The following is a 16,143-nucleotide window of genomic DNA, read 5'->3' on the forward strand; positions in this document are numbered from 1 at the left end:
AAAGCTTGAGGGGAGACAAATTGCTCTTGTGTGTGGCTCCATATGGAGTCCACTTTCCACTCCAGCAAACTGCTTCAGGCTTGTTTCTACAGCGTGTTAGCATCTAGCAAGCAGTAGCATGCTCCAAAGCCCTCTAAAACCAGCATTCAAAGCAACAAGAATCCAACAAAATAGCCCACTCTCACACTGCAGTCCAGATGCGTCAACCATTAACTAACGCAGTCCTTCAGTTGACTGAGCCGTTGTTGTTGCTCGGCACAGTCAGTCACCTATATTTAGCATCCAGCTAACATCTACTGTACATCTCATCCATGTCGCCATGCCACGCCGGCCTTGTTAGCTCCACAGAATGTCGTCCTCAGGGGTGCGGGGCGTAATCGCTGTGGCAGGGGACGGAGCAGGACCCAGGCCTGTCACACACTCACATCAGCTGTCACACACCGTCCACACGCACAACAACACTGCGACAGCCAACACACACATTTAGTCACACACACACAACACAGAAGAAATAACACATTGTTATTTCTACTCTCCTGCCGTTCCATTACGGGTTTTTTTCCATTCTCAGTCTGCTACAGTGAGGGAAAGAGAGGATTTCTATTTCCTGGCGAGATGCCTAAAGACAGGGCAAAAACTGGCTTATTTAAGTGATGAAGACAAATTTTAACCGCTGTAAAAGACTACCTGGTTATAAGAGCCCTGACCTAGGAAGAGCAGGCAGAACAGAGAGAAGTAGAGAAGGGAGAGGGGTGGAAATGAACATCTGTCTGTGAAGACCAGACCAACATACGCCACATGCTGGTTTTACCAGTTCAGGAAAATTAAAGTGTGTTTACCACAGGATTGGCTTGCAGTATATAATACCACGTCTTGACCACATTTTTTCATGTATTTTTGTTTTCATAGGTCAGATTCAATGTATTCTGCATTGTTTGACTCCATCAAAATCCATCAAACCGGTATCTGAAGGTAACAAAAGTCATAGATGGTTTGTCACATCCTTTTCCACAGCCTTATTCAGACCCATCCAACAGAGCCCAGAGATCCCTGCGAGCAGAAAGCAGTCAATCACAGAGGGCCTGAGTCAGCTCTTGGTTGCAGCAGGGCCCAACACCAACAGCATGTCAACACCGTTTAATCCGTAAACACAGGATCCGGCCAGCGCAGCCCCCTGACAGCTGAGTCGGGTCGATGAGCGGCGAGAGTTTGTACACGGTCCCATTCTGCCTGCTGCACGTGTGTCTGACACAGCGAGGCCCCCGGACAGCGCCCACGTCCTCGTTATCACAGAGCCAGAGCCGAGCCAAAGCCAGCCCGGTCGGCCGGGGCGGGGGGAGAGGAGGGGGGAGAGCACCTGAGAGGGAAAGATGATCTTTTGCATGATGTACAAGGCCTCATTGTTCTCTTGTTGACAGCAGAGGAAGGGCGAGGGGTGGGGGGGCGGGTATGGAAGGAGGTCTTTTCTAGCTCAACACAGCAGCGAGTGACAGTTGACGTGTAGTCCGTTCTGCGCACCTGTTGAGCGGTTTTAAGTTGAACTGATACTGTACAGCCACACACCGAAAAACAAACATGACATTTTAGCGGGACAGAAAAAAATCTAAACCCTGATAGGCCGCGTTGCAGGTGTACGCCGCTAACTTCCTCCACAGTGACTGATCGGCTCTCGCTGACAGCCCCTCGTGTGTTGGTAGCGGAGAGCAGAGTCGGGTTACACTGTGGCAAAGCCCTCACCTGCAACAAGCCTGCCAGATCAGATCAGACCCAGATCACATAACAGGCCAGCATTAACTCCCACATGTGTACCGCACCATACAGTACCTGCAGCCCTGGCAGAGTTACTGTAGGATACCTCATCTGACTCGCACTCTTATCTCAAAACTCAAACTGACTATGTATACAGGAAGTGCAAAGCACACAGACCCATGCATAAGCACATAGAAGCAAAGCTAAGAAGCTACGTTTTTCCATTGCTTATCATGGGGGTATAGCTCAGTGGTAGAGCATTTGACTGCAGATCAAGAGGTCCCCGGTTCAAATCCGGATGCCCCCTGTTTTTCTGCTTCGGGTGCGAAACGTTTTATTTCATCGCAGGATACATCAGATACGTTCCTGCCGCCCTACTGACCCTGCTCAAGTAGCCTCACCTGCTGACACACTTTACATCTTCTTTCAAGATCTCTGAAAAGACCATCTCTGATGAGAACAAGAGGAGAGGATATGAGACAGGTTGTTCCGAGTGTACTTGTGGAAATGAAGCTATGAACTGCCCACCTGGCCTGTCCAACACAACATAGCAGCTGTGAGGCATCGAGTGGAGGGGAGGTGTGTGTGTGTGTGTGTGTGTGTGAGGCGCAGGGTAGAGAGGAGGTGTGTGAGGTGTGTGTGAGTGAGCCTCCTCCTCCTCCGCCTCTGACTACTTCCCCTTCCACCCCCACCCCCCCTCCTCCTGCCCCTTCCTCTGGGCTGAGGCCTTGTGGTTGATCTGCCTTGACAGGCGATGGTCATGTAACTGGCGCAGATTAAAACAATGCTCACTCTGGAGCCCCTGTTTGTCTTTAGGCTGGTTGGCTGGCTGGGGCCGACCCTGTCTATCATGGGGCTACAGAACAGCAGCCTGACAGACCATGGAACGAAGAGGCAGGGAGCGAGGAGGCAGGGAGCGAAGAGGCAGGGAGCAGGGAATAAGGAGCAAGGAGGCAGTAAGCAAGGACGAAGTAGAAAGGAAGGAGGAAGGAGGGAAGAGGAAACATTGATTGCTTCCAGAGTCAAAGTTCAGGGGATCACTGGGCAAGTTCCAAATCAACAGATAATGTAACATGTTTGTCAGGCAACATGCTATCATCCAATATGAAAGGCATGTGGTTCAGTGATGACCATGTTGACATCAGCGTGATGAGTCACTAGAACAGATTGGGATGTGTGTCTCTCCAATCAGTCCCCTAGTTATCCAAAGCTCTGGAGTCCAGGGTTACAGAATAACTCCAGGGAGCAAATGACGAATCTCCCCAAAGAAGGACGAAGATTTGCTTTACACTTCAACTGGACTTTGTCAGAATGTCACTCGGGACAATTTGAATGTTCACGTTCCCTTCACTGTAGGGAGATACAGGAGGGTTAGGGTCACACTTTCGAAACATGCAGCAGCAAGGTTCATCGAGTAGAATATACATCAGACAAATAGGCCTTAACCTAACCTTAACCTAATAGAAACCCAAGTCTCATTCCCCCCCCCCCCCCTCCCTCATCTTGCAAGCCAAACCTACACCCCTGGGTTGTAAAGGATTCATTTACACACAAGGGAAATATACAGTTTATCAGTTCACTGGACTGGGCAAATGGCATGCCAGCTGAACAGAACATGAAGTGCATGTTGTGGATGCCGAAATAAAACAGGATTTGCAGTCATCTGCTGGGGAGGTTGTTCAACAATAAGCATATCTGTTTATGTATCTGGCCCGGGTCCTGGGGTGGTATGTCATCCCTCCGACGTACAATCACACTCTGTTTATTCTTGGGGCTGGAGGAGGGGACGGGCACACAGCACAGGACCAGGACTGGCCTTTCTCTGTCTGTCTGTCTGTCTGTCTATCTGTCTGCCTGTCTGTCTGTCTGCCTGTCTGCATGTCTGTCGGCCTGTCTGTTTCTCTGTCTGTTTCACTGTCTGTCTCTCTGCATATCTGTCTGTCTGTCTGTCTGTCTGTCTGTCTGTCTGTCCAACTGATTAGTCTGTATATCTTTCTATCTGTCTGTTGGTATAGGTCTGTCTGAATGTCTGTCTGATGGTCAGTAGGAGGTCTGTTAGGAGGAGGTTATGTTTTCCTCACTCTATTCTCTGAAGCCTGTCTTTTGTCCTACTCACCTGTCTGCCTGCCTGCCTATCTGTCTGTCTTCATTTCAGGCTCGCCGCTCTCTCGCTGTCTCTTTCCTCTCTTCTTTTTTTTCTTCCACCCCTTTCTTCCACCCCTTTTTCTTTTTAATCACTACCGCGGAGGATTACCTCCGTGGGCTACTGCATGTGACTCACAAAGCCACAGTTGTGAGTTGACAGAATAATGATCTAAACCTAGGGCTTGCTGTGACTGCTTATACCGTCTATATTAAACACACGCTTTGATCATGAGAACAAATGCCACAACTGGTTACTACAGTCACAGCATGCCCCCCCCCCCCCCCTCCCAATCTTGTGGGTTAGAACTAGATACACACTTGAACATGCTAATTTCATATTACCGATGTTGGGATTTTGTTCCTGGTCATGGCTCACAATTGTTTCCTGGTTTGATGTTAAATGTCACACTACAAAGCTTTCTTAAACCCGTTATGTGCTTCTTGTAGGTATTACTTCATCTAGCCATTGCGTTATGGCTAGCCACAGTCTATGACACTTTCATTGTATAATAAATGAAAATAGAAAAGGGGACAGATAACCAGGCAGGACATGAAGAGATGATACTTTGTCTGTGTGTAATTTGCAAGAGAATAGAGACTCCCTCTGAACATCCTCTCAACTCAGTGTCCATATTCAACAAACACTCAAGCATCCCAGGACCATGAGTCACCCATTAATCTAAGCAGATATAAGCACACACACACACACGCGCGCGCGCATTGATATTTGTATATTAGCATATCATTCACAGCAAGACATATCTCACTCCTTGTCATGCGGATTATAATTGATAGCATGCAATTACACAACGTGAGTGCAGTGATACTAAACATCGTTTATCAAGCCAGCACTGCGGATGACTAAACCAGAGAAACCAGATATACCAGTCATAGTCAAACCAGTATATTTGAATTGATTCCTATTTTGTGCTTAAACAACTTGTTAACACCTCCTACTCAGCTCCACTCAGTAACAGTTCCAAAACGTTACTCAAAAGTAAATGACACTATAAAAGTTATTATAGAATAAATACAACTGAGACTAGTAAATTAAGAGGAAAACAAGCCGACCTATAAACATAACTCTTGAGTGTATGCTGCAACTTTCTGGTCGTGTATAGACAGGTCATCGCTCTCTGTACGCCTACGTAATGTCACCTTTTTTCAATTTGTCATTTTGTACGTAATCCCTAATGTGTACATTAGACTACACAGCAACAGTCTAGCCTATGTGTATCAACCGAAATAAACCGTCGAGTTGCATCAACATACAGGTTAGTTAAGTTATCTTGTAAATGACGCAAAACCATTCGTTTACTTACAGTTTGTTCGAACTCCAGAGTCTTCAAATCCAGCCGCAACCCAGGTGACTGAACTCGTGAATCCCTTGGGTTTAACGATCACTGGGGGCTTCAGCGCTGTGATGTCCTGTCCTACATCGGCGGGATGTCAAAGCCGCGCCGCGCTCTGGCTCATCAAAGAGCCGTACCAATCACCGTCACAAGTCACGGTAGGAGGCGTGGTGGCCTGGTCCCGAACACTAGAAAGCTGCACGTGCTACTCTGCTCTCTCATCAGTGAGGATGAGTCCTCACAAGGGAAATGTTCTAGGCTATCATGTAGTTTACACGTCCCCTCAAACAGGCCTCACTAAAGTTAACCACAGGTTAAATCAAATATGTTAAGCTAAATGTAATTTAATTTTAGGCTCCATGTAGACGCTCACTGTCACACTTTAGCCCAAATAGTTTTTGAATATCTACAAGTTCTCAAGAAAGCACGGGACATCAGACCGGTTTGAAACAAGCTTTTATTACAGTGATGTGTTCTTTAGACAAGGGCGCCATCTAGTGTTAATAAGACGTTCTATCTAGCTTGTTGTATTTGAGTAGATTTATTTATTACAGTTGTTCTATTAGGATACAATTAATATGATTTCGATAAGCAATTCTTCCCCGCCCCCCGCCCCCCCTCGCCCCCTCAAGCGGAGCCGACCTTCCTCTTGGTTTCCACCTTATAGACCGTCTGGTAACCATCATCCCAGGCATACAGCTGCCTGTCCTTGGCGTGGTAGTTGAGGCTGGAGTGACTGGTGTAGCGCTTAGGGAAAAACACCAGCGGGTTGTCTTCCCTGTGGTGGATGGTGTCGTGGATGTCGTACAGGCACTGGACGCTCGACCTGCCTCCGTAGCGAGAGTTGTACACCACGTTGAGGGTGCCGCAAGTCAGGAACGCCCCCTCGGCATCCCGGCTCTGGCAGGCCGTGTCCCAGGTGTGTTCCACCGCCAGACTGTCCTTGTCCAGCTTGGTGATGACCAGATTGCCGCCGAATTCGGGGTCTGCGTGGAGCACCCAGAGGCCCAGCTCATCCACGGTCAGGGCCAGGTAGGTCTGGGGTGTGAGGGAGTACACAGGTAGCCTCCCAGCTCCAGGGAGCAGCATGCTGTCAACTACTGTCTGGTTCTGGAGGAACACCTGGAGAATGCAACACAGCAGAATCGAATATTACATGGTATGATATAACACGATGCAATACAACGCAATACTTTCATATACAGTTAGGTCCATAAATATTTGGACATTGACACCATTTTCATCATTTTGGCTCTGTATACCACCACAATGGATTTGAAATGAAACAATCAAGATGTGCTTTAAGTGCAGACTTTCAGCTTTAATTTCAGGGTATTTACATCCAAATCAGGTGAATGGTGTAGCAATTACAATACATTTTATATGTGGCCCCTCCCTTTTTAAGGGACCAAAAGTAATTGGACAATTGGCTGCTCAGCTGTTCCATGGCCAGGTGTATGTTATTCCCTCATGGGAGTTCGTTATTTCATTGACAAGGAGCAGATAAAAGGTCTAGAGTTCATTTCAAGTATGGTATTTGTGTTTGGAATCTGTTGCTGTCAACTCTCAATATGAAGTCCAAAGAGCTGTCACCATCAGTGAAGCAAGCCATCGTTAGGCTGAAAAATCAAAACAAACCTATCAGAGAGATAGCAAAAACATTAGGTGTGGCTCAATCAACTGTTTGGTACATTCTTAAAAAGAAAGAACGCACTGGTGAGCTCAGCAACACCAAAAGACCCGGAAGACCACAGAAAACAACTGTGGTGGATGACAGAAGAATTCTTTCCCTGGTGAAGAAAAACCCTTCACAACAGTTGGCCAGATCAAGAACACTCTCCAGGAGGTAGGCGTATCTGTGTCAAAGTCAAAAATTAAGAGAAGACTTCACCAGAGTAAATACAGAGGGTTCACCACAAGATGTAAACCATTGGTGAGTCTCAAAAACAGGAAGACCAGATTAGAGTTTGCCAAAAAACATCTAAAAGACCCTGTACAGTTCTGGAACAACATCCTATGGACAGATGAGACCAAGATCAACTTGTACCTGAATGATGGGAAGAGAAGAGTATGGAGAAGGGAAGGAACTGCTCATGATCCAAAGCATACCACCTCATCAGTGAAGCATGGTGGAGGTAGTGTTATGGCGTGGGCATGTATGGCTGCCAATGGAACTGGTTCCCTTGTATTTATCGATGATGTGACTGCTGACAAAAGCAGTAGGATGAATTCTGAAGTGTTTCTGGCAATATTATTTGCTCAGATTCAGCCAAATGCTTCAGAACTCATAGGACGGCGCTTCACAGTGCAGATGGACAATGACCCGAAGCATACTGCGAAAGCAACCAAAGAGTTTTTTAAGGCAAAGAAGTGGAATGTTCTGCAATGGCCAAGTCAATCACCTGACCTAAATCCAATTGAGCATGCATTTCACTTGCTAAAGACAAAACTGAAGGGAAAATGCCCCAAGAACAAGCAGGAACTGAAGACAGTTGCAGTAGAGGCCTGGCAGAGCATCACCAGGGACGAAACCCAGCGTCTGGTGATGTCTATGGGTTCCAGACTTCAGGCTGTCATTGACTGCAAAGGATTTGCAACCAAGTATTAAAAGTGACAATTAGATTTATGATTATGTTAGTTTGTCCAATTATTTTTGGTCCCTTAAAAAGGGGGGGGGGCCACATATAAAATGTGTTGTAATTCCTACACCGTTCACCTGATTTGGATGTAAATACCCTGAAATTAAAGCTGAGTCTGCACTTAAAGCACATCTTGATTGTTTCATTTAAAATCCATTGTGGTGGTATACAGAGCCAAAATGATGAAAATTGTGTCAATGTCCAAATATTTATGGACCTAACTGTAATTGTTTTCATTGAGTTTGTAGAATCTGTACAAGGATACGCTGTCTATTTTCTACTGAACAGAAAAGTAAAAAAAAAAAAAGGTATCTGCTATTTCTACTTCACTTTTCGGCCAACCCTCGCTCGGCAATGAGATTTGACCCACCCTCCGTTTGACCCCGCCTCATTATTTAATTAATCCTCCTGGTGAGTAACCCTGCGCCTCATCAGCGATAACGCTGTGAGGTGAGATCTTTTTCTTCTCACCTTCAGGATCCTGTTGGGCGTGTCGGCCTTGTGGTAGTAGAGGAAGCCGTTATAGACCACGTGTCCTGTACCCTGCCAGGGATGGGGCAGCTGCATGCTCAGGGCTCGATGACTGGAGTTGACCTGGGTGAACACCTTGAGGGACGGAAACTCCAGCACCGTGCTGTTCCGGGTCCCGCTGAAGAAGTAGATCTTAGCAGAGCCCTTGGTGGGGTCCTTGAGCCAGGAGCCGTCGACGTCCCCGGCCTTCTTGACGATCTTCAGAGACTTCACCGCCGTCAGCATGGTGCTGCAGTCTGAACCCGGGCATGAAGAGATGAATCAGGAGTCATTTAGGGATGAGTCAATGAGGACTGAATGATGAGTCATTCAGTGATCACCGCTGCATGTTTGAGACGTGTGAAGTTCACAACAAACGCCACTGGAATACCTTTACTCTTGGTTAAGACCCCCCCTCCACACACACACACACACCTCACTCCCCCACACACTTACCCCACACGTACACCCCCCACACACATACCTTACACGCACACACCTCCCCACACACACCCATACACACACACACACAAATACCTCACACCCCCACACAGTACACGCACACCTCACCCCCCCCCCCCCTACCCCCCCTCACCCGTCCCCTTTGGGATCTTGGCCTTTTTCTTCAGCTGGCTGAGCTGAGCGTCTCTCAGCTGCTGCTCCTGCACGCTCTCCTCCACCTCGATGTGTGGCTGGTTGGGGACCTTGTTCTCCAGGTACTCCACGTCCCTCTCCACCCTGTCCACCCTCATGGCCACCCCCTCCACCTGGCCCTTCACCTCCAGCCTCTGGACGTCCATGGTAGCCAGCTGACCTCTCACCTCTGTGGTGAAGGCATAGATATTCTGGTCCACGCGCTGGCTCCTCTGCTCACACAGGTTCACTCGCTCCTACTCAGTTAGAGAGATTATGTATGTATGTATGTGTGTGTGTGTGTGTGTGTGTGTGTGTGTGTGTGTGTGTGTGTGTGTGTGTGTATGTATGTTACTACTAACTACAATGTTACTAGTATGTTACTACCAATTAGTATGCTACTTGTTTGTTAGTAGTACTAACAAGTATGTTTGCTAGTATGTTACTAGTATATTAATACTAACTAGTATGTTACCAACTGGTATGTTGAATTTTAGATATTGCTGGCAACACTATACACACAGTGTTCCAGACCAAACAGATGTAGAATGATATTAATGCTTTGTATGCCCATAGGGAAAGACAGAAAACTGTTGTCAATGTGTTTATGTCTCCCCCTCTCTATCTCTCCCTCTGTCTTTCTTACCTCCAGCTGGGCTAGTCTCCGCTCAAAGTATTGCATCATGAAGGCCTCCTGGGGAGATCTCTGGGTTTGAGCCACTCCCAGGGTGAGGAGCAGCACAGAGACCAGCCATGTCCACATCCTCATTCCAGACGAGTGGAGTTTGTTCAAATCCTTTAAAAGCTTTATTTAAAAGCGGTTTGCCCCTTTTCGGACCGTTTTGTTATATGTCTTGCTTGTTTGTCTTTTGCTGTCTTGCAAGTCTTCCTGGTTGGTTGTGAGTGGTCCCCTTCCAGAGGCGTGAGGCTCTAGACTGTTCCAGGAGCTGGTGTTCCAACTGACTTTCTAGTTCCAAGTTCTGTGCGTGTTTGTGTGTGGGGGTGAGAGAGCGAGGGGGAGAGAGAAGGAGAGAGATGGAACGAGAAAAAACAGAACCAAATAGGAGAGTTCCTGTTGTTTTTTTAGTTGTAATAATCTCCAGATGGTCCCGTGACACGTCCTCAGTTTGGAGAGACAGTCAATGATCAAAAGCCTTCAAAAGAGACTCCAACCCACTCTCAGAATAGATACAGTTTAGAATTTCCTGAACTGACTTTTGAGTTTGTTTGGTGAAATGTCTTCCCTTGATACAGAACATACAACCCATATATGGTCATGGCTACAGCTTAGATTATATAATTTACATGTATTCAAGAGATTGATATTGATTAAGTTTTTAGTGTGGTTTTTGGAATTTAGATGGTCATGAACACTGGAAAAATGCTCAACAGGCACAGCCGCATTCAAGTTAAAAGCCATCTTGATTCTGAAAGAGAATTTCATAGCTCAGTGACGCTGTACTGAAATAGAATGGTTTTTCAGAAGACATCAACAACATGTGATGAACACCTGTGGCTCTCCAATAGCCTACGATGCGATCTGTGGCAGATTGGAATTCTCCTGCTGTCATATCAGGCACCAACAGCAGATGGCGCCATACACTTTCAACTTCATGTGGTGGGAGGCTGAGCTCTTGCCAGATGTAACAACCTTAAGAACTCGAGCTGTGAGTCAAATCTTATCCTTTAACTAGTTACTATTTTGTAGGTAATGTAGTGCATACAGGCACAACCAGTACAACCAGCTTGGGTGTTACTGCTTGGTCATATTCTTAGTTTGTACTGGTTTGCTTATTGTACTTTTGTGTCTGCGGTTGGCACCTCTTCCACAGTCAGAGAGAAGGTATGTTGGCTAGCAAACTGCAAAATGTTACCCTATGTTTCATCCATGCCTTTTTGGCATGCTGCATCAACTGTTCTACGTAACAGGACATTGTGAATCTTAGCCTGACATACTAAATAATACATTGAGCCAAATGCAAGGATCATTTAGTGTGTTTTTGTTTTTGTATTAAAGTTCAAGTAGGCCTAGTTGTCCCCTGCCTCTACATGACCCTGTGCCAATTTCAGTCAACATGGATTCGGCAGAGTTGTCCTAGTCCTTATGAGGGTTCTGAAAACAATCATCTCGTGTAGTTGTACTATACATAATAGATGCAGAAGAAGCACAATAGCGTATCAAAACACTAACAATTAATTATTTATCTTATAGCGCCATAGCAGTGGGTACATTCAACCTGAGCCTAGGCCTAGTAACTGTGAACAAGGTTTCTCCATTAGCCCGCTCCAAACTACAGTCTTTCATCTACTTGGATGTTTTGTCGTGTTTAGTAGTGTATTTGGTCACACATGGTGTGGGTTGTTGTGTGTGTGGGCTTGGTGTGTGTGTGTGTTTGTCGTGTGTGATGGACCTAACCGATTTTCATAGACAATGAATTTCAACTCGATGCGCCACGCCGCTGCATGTGAATGCCATTGTCATGCAACCTGCTCTAGTCTGGCATAACTGGTTGTCACTGGTTTCGTTATGAGAGCAATTTGGCTGAAGTGGTGAAACGTCTAATTAAGCAATATCACACACGAGGGAGTGTTGAATATCAGCACGGCTGTGATTACGAAACCGCAGGCCCTGTGCCTCACAGCAGCCAAGCTGATATTCAGTGTAAACAGCATGACCTCGGATGTGATATTGCTTTTATAAGACAAAACATTGTTTTTTGTTAACAGTTACAAGCGACAACAGATCATTGTTTGTTTGTTTATTTATTTATTTTTGGCTCCGCCAGCACAAATTGTTCTGCAACTGGACTGGGACTGGACTGTTGCCATCTAACGCAAACATTTTTCTGCACACTAGCTTGTTACTTTGTGTAGATCTACATATTATAGCAGCCCAGCTACTTTGTAACATATTTGTTGGCTTCCATTTATTGTGTAAACAGTAAAGTAATTGTGTTGTGGAAATATGTTCATCTTTGCTGTGCAAGGTTTGTTACGATCTACAATAACGATCATTCATTTGGCCTAAATAAGTGATACTTGTATAGTTAAAAGTCCCAGGAATGGTATACTCCATATTGATATTAATTATCAGCACTCATGGAATGCCTCTTGTCCAATCAATTCACTTGGTCAAAACTAACTTATCTATAAAACTGTGCAGACCCCTGAACGAATGCCTCTAGCTAGTTATAGAAGATACAGTTCAGCAAGTTTGTGTACTGGGCAACACAACTGTGTTTCCCAAGTGAGACCTCCGACTCCAAATGTGGATTACAAGTGGATTAAATTATCATAGCAATTCACCACCAGGTCCCTTGAACCAGTGCTGCCATCAACCTCTCCTGACATTACCATAATTCCTTCACATCTTTTTTTCATGCCCCCCCCCCCTTCCCTATCTCCAACTTTGTCCCATCAGTAAGAATCAGCAGAGCAAACTGTATAATGGTGACATTCCCTGGCACTTCAAAGGACATTATCTATAAAGTTGCACTGGATTATTTGATGTCTCTTTGCTTTGCCAGCTCTGTAAATGCACCTTTGAGATGCTAAATGGTGTGATGGGTATGTGTATGTACTGTCAGTGTGTGCACTGCACGTGTGTGTAGTTGGGTAATTTCTCAGACCGTTTCTGTGTGTGTGTGTGTGTGTGTGTGACTTCTTCTAAACATACATCTTTATGCCGTATGTGAGAACGACATGGAGGACATTCCTGTGCGTCTCACTGTCTGAACAGCATCCGTCAGCACCAGATAACGACAAACAGACAGGAGTGGCTTTTCCCACAATCCTCCTGTACACCACACAGCATCACATATCTACCACCTGTCTGAAATGACGCTGTCTTTTCGAGTTTTCATATAAGTACGCTGCTCATCGACTCACAACAAACCAGTTGCTTCCAAATAGAGGGTATCATGGTTAATGTAGCTAGGTCCTCAGAGCCCAGACATTATCAGTCTTAATCTGGGTCGTATCCCAGATAGAGCTGGTGATGCCACTTGACTGTATTGTGGGCAAAGCCTTGTCCACTGGGGCCTTGGCTGTTTGTTGCTGTGAAAGCAGATGACAAGACAAGACAGTGTTTAGATAACCTTGAAGGTTGAGCTGAGTGTAGATGTGCATGTTAGTCTTTGTGTATCCCTCTTACTGTCTCTCCTCCACACACCCCTGCTCTGGCCTGCTCTCTCTTTCTCTCTCTCTCTCTCTCTCTCTCTCTCTCTCTCTCTCTCTCTCTCTCTCTCTCTCTCTCTCTCTCTCTCTCCCCCTCCCTCCCTCTCTTGCTCTTCCTGTTCTATCCCTCTCTTTGCTCTTCTGTCTGTTTTTTTTTATTGGGATTTGTCATGGAGAGATTTGTGATGGAGAGAGTATCCAGGGTGTGGCGGCTTAAGGCACGGTTCTGTCTCTTAAAGGAAGTTCTGTCGACTGACTGGGGATCTAACCTAAACAGCACTCCTGCCATCCAATGCTGTATGAACACAGGTTCATGCTCTAAAGGGAGTTAGATTAACTAACTAAAGTTCGGGAGGAAGATAGCACACCAAGACTCCTCCTCTACTCCAATCAAGCAAATCGCAAAAGCACGGAAGAATGCGCACCAACTCCAATCAACTTCATACGCATCAGCCTAGCGAAAGCACGGAAGAATGCGACCAAACTCCCCGTATCAATTACGAGGTTTGTATAAAGTGTCTTCTGTTGCTCTGATCCTTGTGCTAGCATGTTTTCGTCTCCCTCCCCTTTTCTCTGCTTCTCCCTGTCTATCCAGGCTCCCCGGGGGATCCGATTGAGCCGCTGCTCGGCCGTGACCCATAAGGACTCTCCGCCACACCCCGAGTCCATACCCGGTAACTATTCATGAACCATCCACATCACCTCCCCGGTAACTATACATGCACCATCCACATCACCTCCACCATCTCTGCATCCCCTAATCACACTCTCATCCTCCCAGGAACCCAGGCCCGGCTCTGCTACCGGCCTCCATCAGCACCAGGCTCGGCCCTGCTACCGGCCTCCATCAGCACCAGGCTCGGCCCTGCTACCAGCCTACACCAACCGCCTCAGGCTCGGCTCTGCTACCAGCCTACACCAACCACTCAAGGCTCGGCTCTGCTACCAGCCTCAGGCTCGGCTCTGCTACCAGCCTGCGACACACTGCATTAGTGTAGTTTTGGTACCAAACAACATTGCCCTAGTTTCAGGCATTTGGCAGATATAGTTAGCATCCAGTCTGGTAAATTAGCCGGCTGTGCCTTGATCTGGAGAGGAAACCGAAAGATAGATTAATATGGAAGATGTGCGCCAGGATTCAAACCTGCCTATCAACAGTCAGTTGGGACAGAGGACGGGAGACAAGCTGACGTCCCCTGGGTCCGCCCCAGTTCTGTATCTGTCCCAGCATGCCTGATGGTAGGGAGCTGGGGATGTTTTGTGGCCAAATGAAAAAAGCCTCCTATTCAGTGGCGATTTTAAGCCCTTTTTAGGGGTGCTTGAGCTTTTTTGTTTATTATCATTTGATGCTGGTAGTACATGAAGAAAGGGACATCTTTAGTTTTTCATTCATTCAATATTTTGCATAATAATACATAAATGTATTAATTGTTATCCAGTGAAATTATGGATTTATATTAGCAAAGGGGTTTAGCACTTTTGCAAGGCACTGTATTCATGTCACATTCTTTCATACATTCTCATTGGTGTCTGAGCACCCTAAAGGTCTGATCTGAGAATCGCCCTGCTCCTATTAAAAACAACTGTTGGACTCTCCATCAAATGTGTACAGTAGTTAAACCCACAGGAATCTATACTGTTGGCCAAATTTGAAAGCTTTTTAATATCACGTCTGTCCACGAATCACTCTATACTGGTTTCCCTCCTTTGAAAAAAGCTCAAAGACTTCCCCCGCATTATGTATTCATGGTAAACAGACGATTTATATCATTATTCAGCTAAAATGATCTAACCTCTAACTTAAACTCAGTGGTGCTGCAGTCGTGTCTTCTCCATGATCCTGATCTGCCATAAGGCTTGTCCCAAGCTGCTGGTTTGTAGGAGCAAAACATTGCAGGACAAAAAGCTAATTTTTTTCTCACTTTAGTGCTTCTTATTAATAAACATGTCGATAACTCAATGTGAGCAGGGGAGAGAGCAGGGGAGTCAGGTGGCTGAGCGGTGAGGGAATCGGGCTAGTAATCCGAAGGTTGCCAGTTCGATTCCTGGTCATGCCAACTGACGTTGTGTCCTTGGGCAAGGCACTTCACCCTACTTGCCTCGGGGGAATGTCCCTGTACTTACTGTAAGTCGCTCTGGATAAGAGCGTCTGCTAAATGACTAAATGTAAATGTAATGTAAATGAGCAGCCAGACATCCTGTACTGTAGATTGCAATCTTGAGACAGTGTGACTGAAGCCATTACCCTGCAGCTTTATCGGCACGGAAATGATCAGATAATAGTGCATGCATGTGGAAGTCCCCTGATGATTACTGTTTGCAGACTAAGTGACCTCATTCACTGTTCTCCTTACTAAGTGGTGCTGCTCCACACTCACTGGAGCAATGATCTTAGCTCGTTCTCCTCTCTGCCAATAAAATAACTGCTGAAGATAGATATGCTTTCAAGGTACACATGCATTCTCTCCCTCGGTCTATTTATCTGTCTTTATCTTAGATGTAGACTGTATCCACCCCCCCCCCCCCCCCCTCTCTCTCTCATTTTCTTTCTCTCCTCTCTGTCTTCTCTTTCTATCTCCCTTTTGCCTCTTTCTACTGATGGTGCTCCATTCTGATGACAAGAGGAAGCCACTCTAATGAGCTCAGGAAGCCAGGCAGGAGGAAGAAGTGATTTTAAAGGTGAGAGAAGAGAAGAGAGAGGAGTGGAGAGGAGAGAGAGAGGAGTGGAGAGGAGAGAGAGAGGAGTGGAGAGCGGAGAGGAGAAAAGCGGTAGGAGAATAGAGAAGATTAGAGCAAAGAAGAGAAGATGACAGAATAGCATACAATGACATGAGAGAGAGGTAGGGGAGAGAAGAAGATTGATGTGAATCACAGCCATTTTGTGCTACTGTACACCAACGTTTACCAGGCCACTACATATCGTATGTAGAAAGTAGTTT

At 46.2% G+C, this 16,143-nt stretch overlaps 2 protein-coding genes and 1 non-coding gene across 13 annotated transcripts in view; 1 reads left to right on the plus strand and 2 right to left on the minus strand.

Annotated features, from left to right (window-relative positions):
• The window catches only part of ppfibp2b (PPFIA binding protein 2b), a 60,382-nt gene extending 54,976 nt beyond the window's left edge, over nt 1-5,406 (minus strand). For 3 of the 11 annotated variants that reach the window (XM_062461793.1, XM_062461787.1, XM_062461788.1), the window contains exon 1: nt 5,217-5,401. The gene's annotated coding sequence lies outside the window, so the exon portion shown is untranslated. Of the gene's footprint in view, nt 1-5,216 lie in introns of all 11 variants that reach the window. The other 8 variants (XM_062461789.1, XM_062461785.1, XM_062461791.1 and 5 more) reach the window with 7 other exon arrangements.
• On the plus strand, nt 1,985-2,056 carry trnac-gca (transfer RNA cysteine (anticodon GCA)). The gene has a single exon. It is a non-coding gene; the product is annotated as a tRNA-Cys (tRNA).
• A 441-nt stretch (nt 5,407-5,847) lies between the features above and the next one.
• olfml1 (olfactomedin-like 1) lies at nt 5,848-10,088 on the minus strand. The gene is made up of 4 exons (XM_062460676.1): nt 9,675-10,088; nt 8,991-9,285; nt 8,357-8,652; nt 5,848-6,368 (listed from the first exon to the last, which is right to left on the minus strand). The coding sequence occupies exons 1-4, from the start codon at nt 9,795-9,797 to the stop codon at nt 5,874-5,876; spliced, it is 1,209 nt and encodes a 402-aa protein (XP_062316660.1). The 5' UTR covers nt 9,798-10,088; the 3' UTR covers nt 5,848-5,873.
• Nucleotides 10,089-16,143: the final 6,055 nt, after the last annotated feature.

The sequence above is a fragment of the Osmerus eperlanus genome, chromosome 5 (genome assembly GCF_963692335.1).
Source record: "Osmerus eperlanus chromosome 5, fOsmEpe2.1, whole genome shotgun sequence".
Taxonomy (NCBI): domain Eukaryota; kingdom Metazoa; phylum Chordata; class Actinopteri; order Osmeriformes; family Osmeridae; genus Osmerus; species Osmerus eperlanus.